General features: G+C 42.3%; 1 protein-coding gene across 3 annotated transcripts in view; it reads right to left on the minus strand.

Moving 5' to 3' along the window:
* phf2 (PHD finger protein 2) overlaps positions 1–20,828 on the minus strand; it is a 34,043-nt gene extending 13,215 nt beyond the window's left edge. For all 3 annotated transcript variants that reach the window (XM_080845471.1, XM_080845470.1, XM_080845469.1), the window contains exons 1-10: positions 20,667–20,828; positions 20,258–20,406; positions 15,359–15,444; positions 13,476–13,590; positions 8,253–8,413; positions 7,359–7,500; positions 6,977–7,163; positions 6,548–6,710; positions 5,664–5,751; positions 4,696–4,802 (exon numbers count right to left, since the gene is read on the minus strand). In XM_080845471.1, the coding sequence (XP_080701597.1) occupies positions 4,696–4,802; positions 5,664–5,751; positions 6,548–6,710; positions 6,977–7,163; positions 7,359–7,500; positions 8,253–8,413; positions 13,476–13,590; positions 15,359–15,444; positions 20,258–20,355 (1,147 nt within the window). In that variant the 5' untranslated portion in view covers positions 20,356–20,406; positions 20,667–20,828. The remainder of the gene's footprint in view (positions 1–4,695; positions 4,803–5,663; positions 5,752–6,547; positions 6,711–6,976; positions 7,164–7,358; positions 7,501–8,252; positions 8,414–13,475; positions 13,591–15,358; positions 15,445–20,257; positions 20,407–20,666) is intronic.
* Positions 20,829–20,957: the final 129 nt, after the last annotated feature.

Here is a 20,957-nt window from a genome sequence, read left to right on the forward strand (position 1 = left end):
TGCCACCAATAAATAAAGCAGGATTCCAGTCAATGGAAAAATGGCCTCTCCCCACCGGCGATTGTTGTTGTGTACAATTTCTATCAGTTCTCACCACACAACGACATCTCATCTTGGCTCTAAAAATCACGTTTTATGATTGCATAATATCATTCTATAGGCTATAGCCCTATGCAATTCTTTGTTAAAGGCACCCAGCGCAACTTTCGAGGCTTAAAAATAAACATTCAATTTCTACTCTTTTCTACACGTAGTAAGTTTCAATAACTCCATACCATTACATATCGACATTCAAGGAGCAAAGATGAGACGTCGTTGTGTGGTGAGAACTGATAGAAAATCGTAAACAACAACAATCGCCGCCATTTTCCCCCCAAATCTTTATTTATTGGTGCCACCAATAAATAAAGCAGGATTCCAGTCAATGGAAAAATGGCCTCTCCCCACCGGCGATTGTTGTTGTGCACAATTTCTATCAGTTCTCACCACACAACGACATCTCATCTTGGCTCTAAAAATCACGTTTTATGATTGCATAATATCATTCTATAGGCTATAGCCCTATGCAATTCTTTGTTAAAGGCACCCAGTTCAACTTTCGAGGCTTAAAAATAAACATTCAATTTCTACTCTTTTTTACACGTAGTAAGTTTCAATAACTCCATACCATTACATATCGACATTCAAGGAGCAAAGATGAGACGTCGTTGTGTGGTGAGAACTGATAGAAAATCGTAAACAACAACAATCGCCGCCATTTTCCCCCCAAATCTTTATTTATTGGTGCCACCAATAAATAAAGCAGGATTCCAGTCAATGGAAAAATGGCCTCTCCCCACCGGCGATTGTTGTTGTGTACAATTTCTATCAGTTCTCACCACACAACGACATCTCATCTTGGCTCTAAAAATCACGTTTTATGATTGCATAATATCATTCTATAGGCTATAGCCCTATGCAATTCTTTGTTAAAGGCACCCAGCGCAACTTTCGAGGCTTAAAAATAAACATTCAATTTCTACTCTTTTCTACACGTAGTAAGTTTCAATAACTCCATACCATTACATATCGACATTCAAGGAGCAAAGATGAGACGTCGTTGTGTGGTGAGAACTGATAGAAAATCGTAAACAACAACAATCGCCGCCATTTTCCCCCCAAATCTTTATTTATTGGTGCCACCAATAAATAAAGTAGGATTCCAGTCAATGGAAAAATGGCCTCTCCCCACCGGCGATTGTTGTTATGTACAATTTCTATCAGTTCTCACCACACAACGACGTCTCATCTTGGTTCCTTGAATGTCGATATGTAATGGTATGGAGTTATTGAAACTTACTATGTGTAAAAAAGACTAGAAATTGAATGTTTATTTTTCGAGTCTCAAGCCTATAAAGTTGCACTGGGTGCCTTTAATTATGTTTAAATATTTGGATTACTTGTACTATTTATTATATGCTGCTAAAACTATCCTATTTATGTTAACTGCTTTTATTTGAGGCACACACGCTGCCTCACGCACAGTCTCTAGATCCTTCTCCCTCTCTGTTATGCGCTAGATTCCAGGAGATTTGGGATGTCTGGTATCAACTGTAGCCTACATGTCTCAACTCAGTCAGCCCTACAAACTAACTAGTTACAAATGAAATAGTTAGGGTTTTCACCTCCCACTTCAAAGATATGGCTGGTTAAGTATGTTTGCTGTAGCCCAGGGGTACTCAATAGGCGGACCGCGGTCCGGATCCGGACCCAAACGGAATAAAATTCGGACCGAAGCCAAAATCAACATTCTAAATGAATCTAAATGAATCATGATCCAAGCGAGTTTTCATTGGTGCGTGATTTCGCGATATATATTTTTTTCTAATCGGTGTGGTTTCTATCTTCCCGTGTCCACTCCAGAGGTCCAATCAGGAGCTGTAATAGCAACATCACTATGACAACTCACTCCTTCAATGTTGGCCGCGAGCTCTGTGGGTCACGCAGGTTGTGTGTGTCACTGGTAACAACGCGGGCAGATCGCTTTGTGAACGGTATGTGTTTCTCAGTAAATTAAAATCATGGCGTGCTCTAAACCCGACAAAAACGGAAAAATTGATTCCAAAAATCGCAAATTAAGAAAGAGTGGACTGACAAGTATGCATTTGTACTGCCTGTTTGGAGCACAAACCCGATGTGTTTAACCTGCAACAAGACGGGTTTCCTTGTCAAAAGTGGTAACGTGATTCGTCACTATGAAACAAAGCATGCACACTTCGAACAAAATTACCATCAGAACTCTGAGGTTAGGGCCAGAAACCATCTGCAATCATCATACCAAGCAACAAGCAGTGTAATTGTTAGATCAGACACACAACAAGATAGTGTTGTGAGTCTCCCTTTTCAACCATAAATATGGTGAAAAACAAATACAGGAGCCCACACACTAATGCACATTTACCTCAGTGCCTCTGCCTGGCCCTCACACCTTTTATGCACAAGTTTAAACCACAAAAAAGTGTCACCTTTCACACAAATAAGGCCAGACCACATCACCTTTGGTGAAAAGTTTGAAAGTGTTTGTTGGAGTTATGTTTTTAGATTATGACCGTCACTGTTCCGGACCCTGGACTCAACGGATATTTGGCGAGTGGACCTTTTGGGTTTCTAATTGAATACCCCTGCTGTAGCCTATAGCCTAAAAGCAAGTTATGTTAACGTTAACCTCCCTGTGGTCGTAAAGCTGTCCTCGTTTTTCAAGTTCATTAATTTCTATAAAGTCATTAATTTTTGAACACTGACAACTATCTTACTTGCTTTCTATCTACTTACACTGTCTACTTATATATCTTCTACACTGTCGTACATTTCATTGATTTATTACCATACTCTATGTAAAAAGGCCCACGCAAACCTCGCGGAAAATAAGAAAAATAGAGACCAGTCTATTTCTTAATTTTCCGCGCGGAAGTGTCGGCGTGGTACATTCCATTTCAGCGTCTGGTGTAGCCACTCTCATTGCTTTCAACGGTTTCGAACTCTGCTGCGTTCACACCGAGTCCGCAAAGCAAAATTTAGGCGTCTGGTGTAGCCACAGCGTTAATGTGCTTCTCAGCAAAGTTCACAAATCTTTTTTTTTATAAAGGAACACTTTAAAAAAGGAAAACCAATAAACATATTTACAAAAAAAAAAAAAAGAAGAGTTCCTCATTAGAACATTTGCTTGTCTCTGTAGCCTGCCAAGGTTCGACAGAGCTGACAGCTCAAATTAGCTGACAGGCTAGTGTTCTACGACGATCCCTTCATCAAAGGGAATCTTTCAAGGTTCTTCTGTGTTGGACAAGCTAAAACCTCCTTTTTTTAAATGAAAAGAGTGCTCTTTTTCCATTCTCTCATTGGCTAGCTAACGTCCACAAACTCATCTGTTATGGCACGCATACATAACATGATGTCAACGGAACGATTTGGGGTACCATGTCCACATTTGTAAAATCCGAAAATCATGACAGCTGGAACCTCATAATTTACTGTTAAATAAGTTAAGACAGTCATTGTGTCATCTAATTAGGTCACTAAATTCATTTCAGTTGTTTGGAACAAAAAAAACTAAATAAGAAACAACCATTCATAAAAGCATGCCTAAACGTTGATTGCACTGGACTGGACACACACACACTACAGTAAATGCACCATACACAACAGTTAAATTAATAACATGAAGGCAGTCTAAAAAAGAAAGAAAGAATGAAAGACAGATACAGAGCGAGAAAGTGAAATAGAGAAAGAAAGGGAAAGAAAGAATGGATAAAAGGTAAGTGGGTTACTTGGCTCAGAGCCAATTAGGCTTTTGAGCAGTGTGACAGCATGTATACCTGTACTGAGACGCACACAAATATTCACACAAACACACAGACACACACACACGCACATACATACACAAAGACACAAAACACACACACACACAAACACACACACACACACACACACACACACACACACACACACACAAACGACTGTGTTGTGTGGTATCCCTCTCTTAGCCTTAGATGAGAGAGAGAGAGGTAAGGCCTCAACTATTGCTGTGTGTGTGTGTGTGTGTGTGTGTGTGTGTGTGTGTGTGTGTGTGTGTGTGTGTGTGTTTGTGTGTGTGTGTGTGTGTGTGTGTGTGAACGTGCGCAATTGCAATCTGGCAAAATGAGGCAACAAGAAGAATGGAAATATAAACAGATAGTCTGAGGCCAGATGAAGCGAGTTTAAACACGGGGCCTGTAATGGAGCAAGTGATTTTGCATGGGCCCAGTCTTTTGAAGCTAATCATCTGTGAACTTGCCGATGCCCCCATCTAATGACTGAAATAATATTGAAGCATCCAGCTGTTCATCTGCGTGGCAGACCTTTTGCCAGGAGCACGCAAGAGAGAGAGAGAGAGAGAGAGAGAGAGAGAGAGAGACTTGACTGTGAGAGAGGGATATAGAGTTTGATGAGATAAAGCAAAAGAAAGAGAGGTATTTGAACTCAAACCCGAAGTTTTTCAGATCTCTGTGGACGACTACTTGTTATCTGCACGACAGATGGAAGCGTGCTGCAGAACAAGCAGGGAAGCTGCTGATGGAAGACTGATCTTAGTTCCGTTTCACACAGTTAGTCCACATGTATGACTGATCTTAGTGTCGTTTAACAAAGTGCAAGACAAGGGTGTGTAGCATGGTGGCTCACCTTTGAATCGCTCCAAGAAGTGTCGTCCCACGTACCAACAGGCCGTCTCGTAGTTTGAGAAGGGAGTAAGGCTGGCTACTTTCAGCCTCTTCTCCACCTCATACGCCCTGCCAAAGACACACACACTCAGATTAGGTTTTTGTTTGCATTTGTGTGTGTGCCTGCGTGTGTACTGTACACATGAATGCATGTGTGTGATTGTCTTTTTTAAATTTGTATGAATGTGTTTGTGTGTGGGTTTTTTTTTTGGGGGGGGGGGGTTAACACACAAATGAATGAAACTGCACTGTTTGTGAACAAAGTGATTTTTGCCACTGATGAGCCAAGCCACATTTGACGAAACAAGGCCTAAAAGTTTTTTTTTTTTTTTTTTGACTGGACTGTAACCAGATATTTACTTAAAGTGCAATGGCTCTCGCTCCGTAAGTCCAACCCAGGCAGGCCTAAGGAAGACTGCAGCAGCACTGACCTCTGGGCACTTAGCAAGAATGTAAACTGCGTCTACTGCCAAGCGCAAAGACTGTTCCCCCCACAAATGCAAGCTGCCTTTAAATTATACAGCGTGCCAAATAAACATGCTAAGGAGAGGACCAGCTACATACCACTGACAGCAAAATTGTCATAAACACAGAAAGCTAAAGCCCAAATCGTTTGTCCTGAAGGTTCTAATAGCAACAAAAAAAGCCATTTTGAATTGTGAAAAGACAAGAATGTAATCTAAAAATCTAAGCCAAATAGTTTTGTTACATTGATGTGTAACACCACACCGCAGAAATCGGAGGACACAACATTTTTATCAAACTGTGTGGAGAACTGAACTGAATCTAGCACTGGACGTGTACAGAGAACATGGCTGATGATTGACTTGAGTACTTGAATTCTTAGAGGGACGTCTTGACCTGTCCTGACATGCTGAGTCTGACACACACACACACACACACACACACAATGACACACACTTAACCCACCTCATCTGCATCTCCACGCTCAGGTTGTGGACAAAGTGCCCAGAGAAGGCCAGGCAGTCCACAGGAGTCAGTATTGCATTGATCCACCCTGAGGGACGGATGAAAAATGATTTTTTTTTTTTTTTTTAAAGGTTAAAACAGATGTCAAGAGGGGGAGCTGTGGCACAAGCTGTGGCACAAGCAGCAGCCCCAACCATAAACAGGCTTGTACGCCCACGGGGACCCGGGTTCGAGTCCGAGCCCGTGGCCATTTCCCACTCCCCACCTCTTCTCTCCTGCTCATTTCCTGTCAAACCTTCATTATCCTGTCTGATTAAAGGCAAAAAGCCCAAAAATAAATATATATATATAAAAAAAGAAGACAAGTCAGTGGGAGGGAAAGAGCGAACACTGTAAACACAGTTGTAAAATCATGATGAAGTCGTTCCAGGGCTATTTCCCTTACCTTCCACCAAGCCCCAAAATAAATCTGTTAAAACATTGAAATTTGAACATTTCATTTCCTCGTCTAATAGGCACATTTATCCTAAGCCCATTACAGTACAGCACAGAGCAACATAAGCAGGCATGTCTTTAGCACTAGTAGTGCCTTCAGGACCAGTGGACCAGCAGGACAGGGATCCTAGTTCTGGAGCCACCCTGAGTAATATTAAGAGGCTCGCCCCTGTGTTCCTGTAGCTGGACTGCTAGATCAAGGTGGCACCAACACGACATCATCATTCAATACCCAGGGACATATTCATGCTCTCCCTACGGTCTCTTTACTAACCTCTTACTGCCCAGAATGTGTAACTGTAGTCTACCATTAGTCACTTTGGATAAAGGGGTCTGCTGTATTAATAGATGGAAATGAAATCCAAGGCATGAGCTGTCTGGCCTCTCACCTGACGGAATGAAGAGAGTTTGACCCTGCTTGAGCGTGCACTTGTAGCACTTGTCCACCTGGTCGGCGAAGAACATCTCACTGTGATTGGATGAGGACCGCCAACGCTCGTAGAGGGAGAGGTTGGCCGAGGTGGGCTTGATCAGGAAGAAGATCTTCTCTCCCTGAGGATGGGGGGGAGGGAGAAACAGGAAAGAGAGTGTGTTTACAAATCAAGCTGTCATCCTCGACTCTTCGACCTCCTCGTACATCAAAGCTACTCAAACATCAGGGAAGCATGCGAAACAAGTGGCAGACAGTAACATTCGTCCCAAGAGTTCATGCAGGCAGTCAAGGGCTCTGGAACAGCATTCCATTTCAGCTCTGAAACAGAGAACAAAGTATCTGGTCCATGAGTGGGTCATTATTTAATTATCCTGCATGGGATTACCTTTAGCACGTGGTACCAGACAGAGGCCCCTCCGTTCTCGATGTGGAAGTCTGTGTAGCTGTCCTTCACGCAGATCAGGCAGTATTTGGTGACTTTGGGCTTCCCAAGCAAAGCGTCGTCTGGCCAGTAGTTCTCTACCCAGGACAGCTTTCGAACAATCGCCGGGCTCTCCACAATGCTATCCATCCTTTGACAGAAAAAAAACACCATATTTGGGGGCATATTCCTACCATTTTATATCATTAATGTGGGCATGTCAAGGTTTTTTCATTTTAAACTGTGCATAAACAAATCACAGTATCAAAGTAATTAGTTCAGGTATCCTATAATATTAAACATAGAGGAACTTTATGATGTGTAATGTCAGCATTTAGAACTCTACCTTGTGTCTGAAAATTCCAGGTTGATAACATTCAGTACTTTCTTTCGGTTTGTGCTATAGTAGTAATCGACAAACTCCTTAAGCTTCATTTTGCCGTCAGTCTGTTTGGGGACATCGATCACATCCACAGGGACATCTGGGCCTACATGGAAAGCAGAATAAAGAGAGATCAAATATCATCCAAAGATGACCTATACATCCATGTTTCACATATACTCATCTATAACAAGAGGACAGAGTAGAGAGTCACATATTTTAAATATAAGAGACAAAGATGGACAACTGACTTAATATTTATCACAGGACCAACTGGGGTGTTTGCAGCCATTATTACAAGTTGAAGAAATTCTATGGAGGACCCAGGGTGGTAAGTCGCTCATGGGTCTGGTAAATGATCAGCTGGCGCCCTCTACAGGTTGAAATACTACATTAAGCAGATTCAAGTCACAAATGCAGGCTTTTCATTTTAATTGTATTTATATAGCGCCAAAACAATAAAATTGTCTCAAGGCATACTTTTAATCTTTCTTTAAAAAAGTGGAAAGTTAAACAAGGAATGTCAAGCTTGACCATTTAAAAATACTCATATTTTTTGAAAACTCATATTTTTTGTAAGGGCAAGGGCAGTCTGACATTTGCATACTTTTGAAAGTTGTAATTTAGGAAGAGGGCTACGTCATTCTTCTTTTGCAAACAAAATCGCAATTAATATTTGCTTTTTTTGAAAAACGCTGCCTGTCAAGGCCTCTAGTCTTGACATGGCAGAGGTGACACACATGGGAGACAGCATGAGAGAGAAATAGAGAGAGAGAGAGAGAGAGAGAGAGAGAGAGAGAGAGAGAGAGAGCGAGAGAGAGAGAAAAGAAGTTCTGAGAAAGAGAGCAGTCTCCTTACCGACATAGTTTTCGACATCACTGACGTAGAATGTGGGGGCAGGCATGGATATCCCCAGGCCATCTTTCTTTAGTACCATGATGGGCTCATTGAAGCCACTCTCCTCCAGGTGGTCCATTGTCAACTGACTGCCCGTAAGTTTGACCACCACATCCTCAGCGCTGTGACACAAAGGGAGATTTTGGTTCATGTGTGGTGGCATGTAGAGACTCAAGCTGATTAGGCATATTCAATTTTATTGAAAATAGTATATATAGTATATATCTTGTTCTTGATTGTTCTGTGTGGTTTGGAGACGTTCCTTGGCATTTCTATACCAGCTGTTGGGATCCTAGAACTAAACCTGAGATACTAAAACAACTCTACTTACTTTCCTTCTGTCTCTTTGCTCTCTAATATAAACTCAATACAGTAACTAATTTTCACCAAGATGGCTTTTTAAAGTGTGATGAAAGTTAAAGTGGGACGCTACAGAGCTCAAGATGAAAAACACAGCAGCAACCAGTTGCCCCAAGAAAATCATAACATATCATAAAATAATTAAATAATGCAAAATAATTCTGAAATAAAAAATGCTTGCTTGTACAATGCGCCTGGTAGTCATTATTCATAAAAAAATGGTTCCAAAATGTATTTGGTTCTTTTCTGTGTAAATACATAGGCTACTTCCTAGGTAAAGGGCACAGGCCAAATGAGTGTGTATGTAAGTCATGAGGACTCACTCTATAGGTAGGGAAAGTAATTGGATCGGATACAATAAATATGTTGACGTCACCAGTTTGCGCACCTCACCAAGCTAATCAAAATGCTGATTTGTATTGCTGGGCTGGCTGAATGTTTTTGTAAAAGCATAACATGAATACCGCATGGGCAGGTGGTGTCAGGGCTAACCTTTGGACAAGGCATTTCCTACAGTACGCAGGCACGTGACCTGAGTTGTAGTCCGTTTATGAAATGAAAGGAGTCATTTCAACATTTTATAAGAAGTCAGAATATACCTTCTTTAAAAAACTGATATGGCTTTTAAACACTGATATGGCTTCGTAGTACTTTTTTTAATCCAGTCTATGGGATTTGACATGTGAACTGCTCTCACATAGGAACACAACCACTAGTGATGTGGGTTTTCACTTCCCCTTGTTATGATTCTTTGCTCTGGCCAGTTAAATATTTTGTTCGATATTGAGAAGCATTGCAGTGAACCAATTCTCGGGCCATGTGATGAATAATCAATACCCCTTCATGTTCGATCTTTGTTGAGATAATAATGATTGCAATGATGTGGTGACCCCGACAAAGGCTGCAGCGCATTTTGTGAGCTGGGTTTTGTAGGTTTAAGTTTAGTTAACAGTTTCATTATTGCATCATGTGAATTCCAAATCACTGTGGAAACAAACATTAATCAAACGATGTAATGCATATGAATTCAGATAGCCTATAAGTAGGCCTAATCATGTATGGCCTATATTTTGATTACCACACATGTACAATAGTGACTAGTATAATAGACCTAGCCATAGCTACAGTATCTAATGTTGTAGCCTTATGTATAATAGTTGCAAAGATGGATTTTTTTACACAAAACATACAAAAACACATCGTCTAAACATAACTATACCGGTCAAACTCAAACACAATCACAAGTCAACTATGCTACATATTCTGATGAATTCATACGGGGTCTAACAGCCATAGAAGTTCATAGACTCTGGGCTACTGTCTTGCTTAGCATCCCCAGCACAAAGATGCGCCCCCACTTTCAAAACCCCCACTCAGAATATAAGTTTGAAGCAATTAAAATCTCCTGTGCGTGTGTAGTGGAAAATGAAATCACTGTTTCCAACAGTCACAATTGTCTCTCTGAAATGGCACTAAATGTCGCAAGATAACGTGATGATGATGTGTTTTTTTCTGTTCCTCAACAAGAAAATTTGGGGGTTACCAATACGGCTAATCACTAGGGCAGGTAAAAATGGCACTCAATCTAGCGACAAAGTCACTAAGTTGGCAACACTAAAAGTAACCAATGGCCTACCATTATATGCAACAGCACTGTCTTTGTTATGTCAAAGCTAGACCTGCCAACTGTCTTCTCAGTGACGCTCAATCCCGTTTTCTTAGAAGAAACCACCATGTTGGTGTCAGCCAAGGATGACTTTGCTACAAAGAATCGAATAACTCATCAACCAGCTGCAATAGGCAGACCCTCCAGGATTTCGCGATGACACGATCGCGCCAATTCACGCGAATTCAGCGATTACCCGCAAATTCAGCGCAACGTAGCAATTTTAACACATCACCGCAACTTTCCCGCAAATTTTGACAAATAATTGTCGTCTCCCACAACTTTCTCCTGCCCTGCAGACACGGTGCAAACACTAGCAGAGTTCTAATCCATTGTTAACAATGAGAATAGCTACACAAGGCATCGAAATTAAACACAGTTTTATGTGTAAGCTGAGATATTCATAACATTTTATTCAGTCTTACTTGTGGTCCTTTTGTAATTGCAACAGGTTCACTTCGTTGTGGATAAGAAAATCCTATGTACTGTTCCCCCTACGTGTTTAGCATAACGTAGCATAACTAGCAATGTTTCTAGATAACTGTCTTACAGCTGTTGCCATTCCCACGAGACGAACATTTGAATGATGTCAAAGTAAAAGTCCTGTGTTCGTTTCCATAACAACAATACAAACAATATACATTTTCTGACCTAAATAAGCAGAGGGCAGAACAGCCTATTATGCTACATTTTTGTAGTACTGGTAATCCTTTGTTTGGCATGTTGGTAAGGTTATTTAGGACCATTTCTCAACGGTTTGGTTGTTTAGAGAATGTTTGTTTATTAATTATTTATTTGTCAGCAAATAACTCAATTTTAATTACAAAGAGGGAAATATGCAACTTTTTATCGCAACTTTCACTTGCTCCCGCAATTTCATCGCAATAGACACCTAAAAACACAGCAATTTTCTCTGCAACTTTTTGGAAAAGCCCCCGCGAAATCAGTAGTTTTAGGCCGCAACTATCACAAAAAAGGCCCGCGAAATCCTGGGGGGACTGAATAGGGCAGAGTGCGGCCAAAAAGCTATATTCCAAGAGCCTTGATGAGGCTAAGCCTGGTCGTGTCTCCACCCGACGACGACCCGGGTCATCAAGGAAGCAGCAGGTCGCAGGCACTGCAGCCCTGCCAGGACCCAGGGTTGACGCAGCAGCCCCAGCAAGACCATGGACCAGACGCACCAGTGGACAGGGGAGGCATCCGTGCTGGGAGCTGAGAGGACCACCACAGCTCACCTGGGAGCCCACACCCTGAAGCTGAGGCTGAGCTCAGCCCACTTAAGATGTACCTCATCCAGGTCCAGCTAGTATCCTGGTTAAACGCCTGATCAGATATGGAGTTGCAGGTCGCTCTTGCTCTAATGGGCAAAGCACTGCAGGTCCTAACCGATCTCCAATCAGCAGGCCATCTGGCCAGCTACTAAAGGTGCATTGCAGGGCCGGTTCATCCAGAAGATCTTCACAGACAGCGCCAAAGATGTCGCCCGTATGCATAGGATGGCTACCCCACCTTCAACAAGGCTGCCCCACCTTCAAGGAAGAAGAGCTGGTGCTCCTAGCATTTGTCTGAGGGTTTGCAGGTTTAGCGACTCTAGGAGCACATCCAGGTCTAAGTGCACCTGGGTCCCTGGCAGCAGCCCTGAATGAGCAGATCATGTCCTGCAGTCTCCTTGTGTAAGGCACCAGGTCCGCCGGGCTGGATGAGTCTCAAGCCAGGCTACTTCTAGGCACTAAATGCGTGGCACTCCATGCTGCTGGCATAGAAGAACCGTTGGGCCATAAGCTCTCCACACCACCACTGCCGACTAGAGGGGCTACCCCATCGATACTGCCAGTCTAGGGGTCCCCTGCATTGCCACCGCCAGTTGGAGGCCAGCTGTGGCGTCCTCCACGAAAGTGCTGCAAGAGGTTCACCAACATCTTTGCAGCCAGGGACGAGGAGTGCACACACACCAACCTGGTCCAACATCAACATCAAACCCAGCAGCAGTCCCTGGACCCCGCCTGCTGTCCTGGTCAAGAAGAGAGATGGCACCTGGTGTTTTTACATTGACTACCACCTCCTCAAGTCACCCGCAGACTCCTACTCGCTGCCACGTGACAAGGACGCCCTTGACTGCATCGCCGGGTCTCGCTGGTTTAGCCCTTGTCCCTTGTTCTACACAGCGACTACTGGCAGGTGGAGCTGACGCCCAAGCATGCCCCAAGACCGCTATCTTTATCAGCCATGGTCTCTGTCAGCTCACAGTGCTTCTGTTCTGGCTCTGCAATGGACAGCCACATTCGAGCCAGGCTGATGTTCCCTGGAGCTGCTGCATGGTATATCTAGATGACTTCCTTGTTCATAATGCAGACTACGAAGGTCTATTGGCTAACCTGAGTGGCATCTTCAACGCCATTCGCCAAGCTGGTATACATGTCTGCACCCGAACAAGGGTCATCTGTTCTGGCGACAGACATCCCTCCTGGGCCATGCCGTCGGTGCACAGGAAGTGCCCACCGACCCAGTGACCCAGAGACTGACTCACTCCCTGCAGTGCCGGAGACGTGCTGGGCCGGCCTCGTACTACCAGCACTTCACCAGAGACTTTGCCATCATCACCAGCCCACTGCATCACCTGAGTAGTAGAGTCAAGCACTGGTAACATCTACAAAAATGTTAAGGGTCCAGCAGCAGACGGCCTAAAAACTGATGAGCAAAAGGCCAGCAGACCGCCAGCTCTACCCCAGTGGCCCGGCAGTGGTCCACTGACCTTCTGTTTTTTAGTTTGAAGGCATTTTATAATAAGATGTTTGTCTTGCTTCAGCTCTGAGAAAGACATCCACTTCCATGCTATATAAGGCTGAAACACCTCAGGCAGTAGACACTCTGAATTCTGCCATATTTCTCTTTTAGTCAGCGGAGCTTCTGAAGGGTCACTGAAGGGTGTATTTGTTTGACTGATGAGTTCAAATGTCAACAATCCTTCAACAGAACGATTGACTGCACCTTTAAGTGGATGGTGGGTTTGTTACATCTAGCTTCCCTAAAATTATGTTATTTGAATTCAAAATGTTTTTAATCTTAAAAAGTTTTTTTTTTTTTTTTTTTTTTTTTTTTTTTTTTGTCATAACTTTAGGTTTTAGTGTAATAGTCTCTGGCAGGATAAGGTGCGTTACCTTGGGAAGGTGCGACTTCGTAGCTCCTTAATAAACACAGCACTGCCATTCTGAACAGGTCGGACGTCAGTGCTTTGCCCTGTGTCATGCTTGTTCCAGTTCTTTTTCTTTTTCACTGTAGGAAATACAAAACACAAACATAAATCAAACCACAGGCACACACAAAAATGAAATGTCCCAGACATTTTTCTAAAATGTTAATTCCCCTAACCTAACTATAAGGATAGAATTCCAACACGTATTCCAAAATCTCCAAGGCAAGTGGGTCAATTTGTAATTCAATTTAATTTAATTTAATGTAAAACATGAAACGTTCTGATATCTTTGTACTGCAATTTGAAAAAGGGGGAAAATAAAAAAAAATACACCTATGGATGTTTTAATTAAAATCGTCTTACCATTAATTGAAAAGACAAAAACATTGGTGCATTCTACTATCAATGACAGTCCCCACCTGAAAACTGATATTTCAAAATTCTGTAGTGTTTCCATGACTGTGGGAACCCTGAAAAGGCTACTTAATCTAAAGCAGGGGTCTTCAACGTTTTTCAGGCCAGGGACCCCCAAACTGATGGCGAGATGAGCAGGGACCCCCTACTATATAAATTGCATAACATTTTGTTTATAATAAACTGGGCCTAGTGCCAAATAAACATAGCTACCCTGTTATTGTGTATTCAATACTAAGCTATTAAAATAATACAAAGGTTAATATATTCATTAACATTTGACATTGAATTTAACCTAACATTTTTGAACAATGAATTTAACTTAACATTTTTAACATTTAATTTAATTTAACATTTAACAACATGAAAGGTACAGGGCGGCCGTGCCACTGCCATTTATAAACATACATCTTACAAACAACTCTGAGCTAACAATTAATAACAACTTATTAAAATAATTCACAGATATATGTTTTTATTTCATCATACATAAAAAAGGGACAGTGAATCCTCAAGCATCTGTCGATGGCACACATCCTCCCACATAAGTGAGATGTATCTTCTTTTCAATAACTCCTGACTGACACGATCCAACGGATGACGGAGGAGGAGTCTGGCGCATGGAGTTGTGTTGACAACATAAATGTTATAGTGAGATTGACAGGTCAACAAACCAATCACACCACTAGCAAGTTGTTAAGATTGTAGGTAATAGCATGCTAACATTAGCTAGGGGCTCATACACCTCGCAAATCCTCTCAGACTTATTTTTCAGTTACAATTAACGTTTTTTGACCTTGTACAGTGCCTATTTCTCTTTTTTTTTTTTTTTTTTTTAAATCTAAGCAAAAAAAATGTCAAACTAACAATTTATAGGTACAAACAAGACCAGCTATGGAGTTTGGTCCACCATCTTTTATTTTTGATCTTCGCGCTCTTTAGACTTGAGCAGAAACGCGATCTGATTGGCTAGTGCCTGTGCTGTTGTATTTGCATGAAAGGTGCTGTGAGTGAACCAGTGCCCAGCTTGAGAGAGCTCCTGTGGGTAGCTGAATATGTCGAATGGACTGAAAGATAACGTCTTCTCGATCAATTTATAAGTTCGCTACAATATGTTGGATTTATGTTAATGTAAATTTAAAGGGAATAAATACAATTCTGATTCGGAAAACATTTAAAGAAATATTTAAAAAAAAAAAAAAGTATCTTATCAACCAAATATTTCGCCACCCCCCTGCAGTAGCCTACCTCCGCGGACCCCGTGTTGAAGACCCCTGATCTAAAGTATACCCCAAAAACGAAACCAGGACAAAGCAGCACAAGACCTGCCACTGAACCTAAGAAGTAAACACAGGCTAGCATACTTCAGCTTGAGACAACATGCAGCAAGTAAAGTCAGCGCCTAGGCCACATTGCGATCATGTTCAGACTTACACGTAGACTTGCCGCTTGTCTTCTCACAGTTCGGACAGTGGTAGATATCAATATCGGGAGCTTCATCCTCATCCACCCCAACACAGCTGCAAAAAAAGGAAAGCTTATCATAACATGCATAGTACATGGAGAGAATGGAGCTGACTTTTACAGCTGTACAAGTCTTTAATAACGCTTAATCAACGACTGTGATCAATGTTACATGTAATAACACTATAATTAATGTCAGTAGCTGCGGTAATTATGATGATGACGGAGGCCATATTAATCCGCTCTTATTTGAGGCAATAAGGACCCTTGAACTTGCCGGCTAAAAGCAAACAGATTGACACATGTGTATGGGTCATAAAGTTATCTTAGATGATATAGACTGCAAGGTAATCCATCCAGTAAAACCCGATGTAGTCGAAAACGGGAAGAAAATCTACGTGAACGACAAGTAATTATTGTAAACACGAGACTATTCCTGGCGAACGTAGGTTAGAAACGAATGTGCCTCGCTGTTAACTGCAGCCAAAGTATCTGCAGACGACACGACTTGAGTAATCGTAAGATTCCTTCCGCACCGGGGCGCTAGTTCTCCATAACAAAGCGGATATTGAATTGGGAGTTTCCAGAGTGGGATTCTCTCCAGGGCGGGTGTTAATCGTCACACTACTGGACCCTCCCTAGTAGCGTCAAATGAGGTTGTGGGTGGTGTTAATGTGCATGTTATTGAGTCATGAACAATTCCAGCATGCTTTTCCCAAGGGCATGCTAAAGACTAAACCGACTGTCTTAAACTGAGGGGACACGCACATAAAAACACGCAGTCTCTATTTTTCTCTTTCTTTCTCTCCCTCTCTTTAACCTTCGCTCTCATTCTCTACTTCTGCCCCTCCCTTACTTCAAGGTGTTTAACATCTCTCTGTTCTTTCCATCTATCTCTTTCTCGAATATATTTCACACGCATTCGTTCCCTCTCTCTCATTCTATCTGTATCCCATCCTCTCTTTCACTCCCTCTCCCCTGAATAAGCCAACGCTGACATACATGCCTGTTTTTCCTCTCGGCTTTCTTAATCTCCTCTGCCCCACCAGGCGCCACGCCGGAGCAGGAGATGTGTGCGGCGATACGGGAGAAAGCTGACACTGCCTACACTGCCGCCGCCACCACAGCAGTCACACTCCGCTCCGGCTGCCATTTACGTCTCCTTCACGCCGTGGCATGGTCAACCTCAATGGTCCCACCGCCCTTTAACTCTCCCCGCATCCCCCCCACCCCAATACATCAACACGTTTTATTTAAGATTAAAAAATACATGACGCTGCAGCGTTATATAACAAACGGCACAAGCCGTCTATTTCTCCCAGCGTCACCACCCATCGCATCATCCCAAGCTGGTGTTGGGCGAACCCCTCTCCCTGGAATGACCTTCAAGGCTGCACGGTCTCCTGCAGGCCTCATCCTCGTCCAGACAAGGAGGCTCTCACGCCGTGATGCACCAGACCTTGGTGCCACACACCATCAAATCTATCAGGCTGTCGCCTCAGTCCCTACTGCTGCTCCTGGTTGTTGTCATAAATCATTTATGCCTACTTTACACCGTTAAGTCGGGGCAGCCTTACCTCTCCTCCCTGTGTTTGATAGGCTAAAGATGTAATTTGGACAACATATGAGACCAATAGCCTACATCTAAAAGACACTGCAATGATGAATGGATTGATTAATTAATTTACTGACTGGCTGATGTTGCTTGAATCATACACTTCTACGTAAAATGGTTTGGTTTTCTAAATGGCTATGTCATTGCAGGATGACATGAAAAACAAACAAATGAATGAATGAATGAAATTAAAAAGGGAAATATTATAAAAAAAGACAGGAAATGGCAGATCATAGAGGTCATCACCAGAAAGGGTATAAAAATAAAAAGGCCGGAAGCCCCTGGAGAGTTCCCCACACAATGAACAAAAACCTCTTCCGCAGGTCCCGGGGGGAAGAGCCTCTCTCCATGAATTATGTAGCTGATTGATAAAACACAGAGGCTGGGTACAATTAGGCGTAACACCAAGAAGAAATAGATAGGGCGGGCAAGTATTTGAATAACAGGGTCCAGGGAATCTCTACATTCACTGCAATATTCAACACTATTGATAATGAATCACTGAAACAAACAAAGCAAACACAATAGGAATGTAGAAAACCTAAGTGGGACTTCATACAAATATCCATCACAAATTGATGCTTATCACTACTTCAATACCAGCCTGTGATGCCAAATCAAAAATCTATTTCTTGTCTTAAATTTCGACATCCAGTCAGATGTTGCATGCATTCCAAAAAAAAAAAAAAAAACAGGGCTAACTGAAAGTGATGGAAGCAGCCATGAATAAAACGCTGCCTTGAAATTGAGCCTGATTTGTTTGACTGAACACATGAGACAAAACGCTGACTCAGCACACACGTCTCGTCGGGGGGGGGGGGGGCGCAACCCTACCGCTGTGCCAAGACAACACGCGGCGAGAGAGGCGGGTGACGTCATCTCTTACTACCACCTGAGGAAAATGCGCCCAACACAAACAAACACAGCAGTTTGGCGGTGAGGTAAGGAGGGGCTGATATTGTGGGGGAGGGATAGGTCTGAGTGAATGATGGCAGCTATAATAACAGCATTTCTACTGTGAAATCGCATCTAAGTGACATGACATGGTTGCGCAGGAGCAGCTGCGCAGGATATGTGTCTGAAGCACATGGGCAAACGCAAACTGCTATGTCTGACATGAACACGCATGCATGTGTTCACATAAACAAATGGAACACATATAGACACACATGCTCACACTTGTACTGGTCCACGTAGGCAATTCTGCAGACTAATACGAACTTTGTCTGCTCCCTAGATAACAAGGGCAAAGAATGACACACGTGCTGAGTTTTGGGTTAGCCTACTAAAGCTAGGCATCGTGCAAAATGTCTCATACTCAGATACACGACTGCAACCGTAAGAGGCTTACAACCAGCACTAACCCCCTGCAGAGGAAATAGGCCTACTCAGAAAGTGAAGTGACAATGTAAAGCATTGAAACAGCATTTTCTTAAAACACTAACAGCCAATACATTCGGGAGACGCTGCGAAGAAGTCCAAGACAGCTGGAGGAGAACAACTGTTGTTTTCAGATGTTTCACCCTTTCTGTCTGGGCAGGTAGCTTAAATGAGCGCTCTCTGCAGCAAGTTACACCTGTGCAAAATGAAGTCAATACGAAAAGCAATTGGAACTTTAAGGTAATAAAATGTTCAAAAGAAACTACTTATCAATGTTATCGAAAGGATGGTAATTTGGTATCAAAGGAGAGGAACTCTGGGTGGAAAAACTGCAGTGCATGACGATTTTAGAACACATAGTCCTATAAGAATGTACTAACTCCAAATTACACCGGAAATATTTTTGACCAGTGTGCAGTCATTTAGCCTACAGCTTTGCAAGTCAGTTTGGCACTATGATTCTTGAAAATGAAAGCAGGACGCGAGGACCACAAGCAAAAGTTCTTGGGAGGTAACTGCCCAGCGAAGCGTCTCTACGGGTGATTGTAACACATTATCACATTATAGCCTCATAGTCTATATAGCAACTTTGACTGGATGTGTAACACGTACAGCGAGAGGTCTAAATGGATTACACGTCCACCGATAACAGACCCAAACATTTACAATGGCAATAAATTGCAGAACACTCACGGTAGACAAAACGTTGGCTTTACAGCCCAATATTCTGTTTATTCGAGTAAATATTGCCATTCAAGTAAAATACTCTTATTAGCTTTATCTTTGATTATTACTGAATTTACTCAATAGGGGATTAACTGGGCTATTTATGCTCAAAGAGATTTTTAAAATGCCTACAGCACGCATTTTACAAACCATCAAAGGGTTAATGTTAAACGCGCGTAAATATCCCAGTCACTGAGGTGAAACGCTTGTTCTCAGTTTGAAATTATTAGGTTGATATCGAAATACTTACAACAGACGTTTGCGGGCTTGCTAGATAGGCTACTCATTTCTAGCGACTCGCAAATTACAATGTTAACGGCTGTATTAAAAGTGGAAAAGCACTGTATGAAAGGGTCGAACTGGACAACTTGCATTATTGCGGCGGGCTAACTAATTTGCTATGACAAGGCTACGGAGCTGTCAGTGTGACATCGCTTCAGATAATTCAGCAAATAAAATGCAAACTCAAAGATAACACTCCGCTAAGGTTGAAGTTTTGTTTGATTATCAGTGAAGTGGGCTAGGTTTAGGCTACTTTTATCCTCAAAATCTATCTCCCTCTATGACATGGTCCTAGCCTGCAATGTCTAGCACAAGCAGGCTATTATTCAAACTGGATCTCCTTTCAGTTGCAAATGTCTGCGTAGAACACTTGCGTTTACAGCGATTCAATTTGGATGGAACAATGTAACCTAATAAACGCGATACACGTCTCAAGAAAGACGAGAACAAAAAGTCCAGACAAAAGGAGGCAAAATGAATCTGGACGGTTGTGTTCTGCGAGTGGGGCTATGCTCGCAGACACCCACTGATCTCTCCCTGCTAAAACGACAACGGCATACGACCGATTTGATATATGAACGAAAAACAAAGTGTAAATGCACATCTGAGACGACAGCGACTCTTAGATGTTAATTTCTAACAGATAATTACTTTGTTGTTGACAAAATGTTCTGTTGTTCACAAAAAAATGTCTCAACCAAGCCAGCTAAATATAACTCCGCCTTCTTCTTCAAGCGGCCTCGCTCTTCTGGCAATACAAATACAGCGAGTGAATGTGCAACATACACAGTCAAAAAACGAGTAATGCCCTTCAATCACTATCGTGCAAAATAAAAGATAACGAGACAATGTATTCATGTATTTACCTGCCGTGGAACCAATCCTTACAAGCATCACATTCGATCATAAACTGGGTTACGTCGTAAGGTAATCTGCAGATGCAATATACTGGTACAGTCGCCATGTTAGATCAATTCACAACAACGCCGGAGAGACGGGGGCAGCAGGAACCCTCCTGCAACAAAATAGCAATATGAAGATCTCCAGAAAGCTCACTGTTCCGCTGGACATATATTCACATCCAAGATCATTTTAAATCCGTGGTTGCATCCAAATCACGATGTTGACGAAATGCCGATGTTGTTGAATTTCCTAAAGTGCATTATTCTATGCATGCCCCCTGGTGACTGCACAGTAACGAGACTTTCATAAACCGTAAGAAAATGTATCCTTTCATTGTAATATTGTTACGTCAGCTTGTAAGGCGAAATTCACCCTCTCAAATCAGATGAATGAATCTCATTAACACTGCAGCTGTTTCGGGTATCCCGGGACGATGAAGAAACGAAAATTTCACCACTGGGGAACTCCGCGGTCGACGCCGAGGCTTTAGCATGCTTTAATAGTAAAGAATCGCCGCGATCTGAAGGCGCGTTTAATGTTATCTGCGTGACATCATTTGCCATATGGATGCGTGACACTTTAAAACACACCATTCCAAGAGGTAAACGAATTATTAACAAGAGCATTTATGTAAATAATAGTGAATAATATTCAAAAATAGTT

This window comes from Sprattus sprattus (genome assembly GCF_963457725.1).
Source record: "Sprattus sprattus genome assembly, chromosome: 10".
Taxonomy (NCBI): Eukaryota; Metazoa; Chordata; class Actinopteri; order Clupeiformes; family Clupeidae; genus Sprattus; species Sprattus sprattus.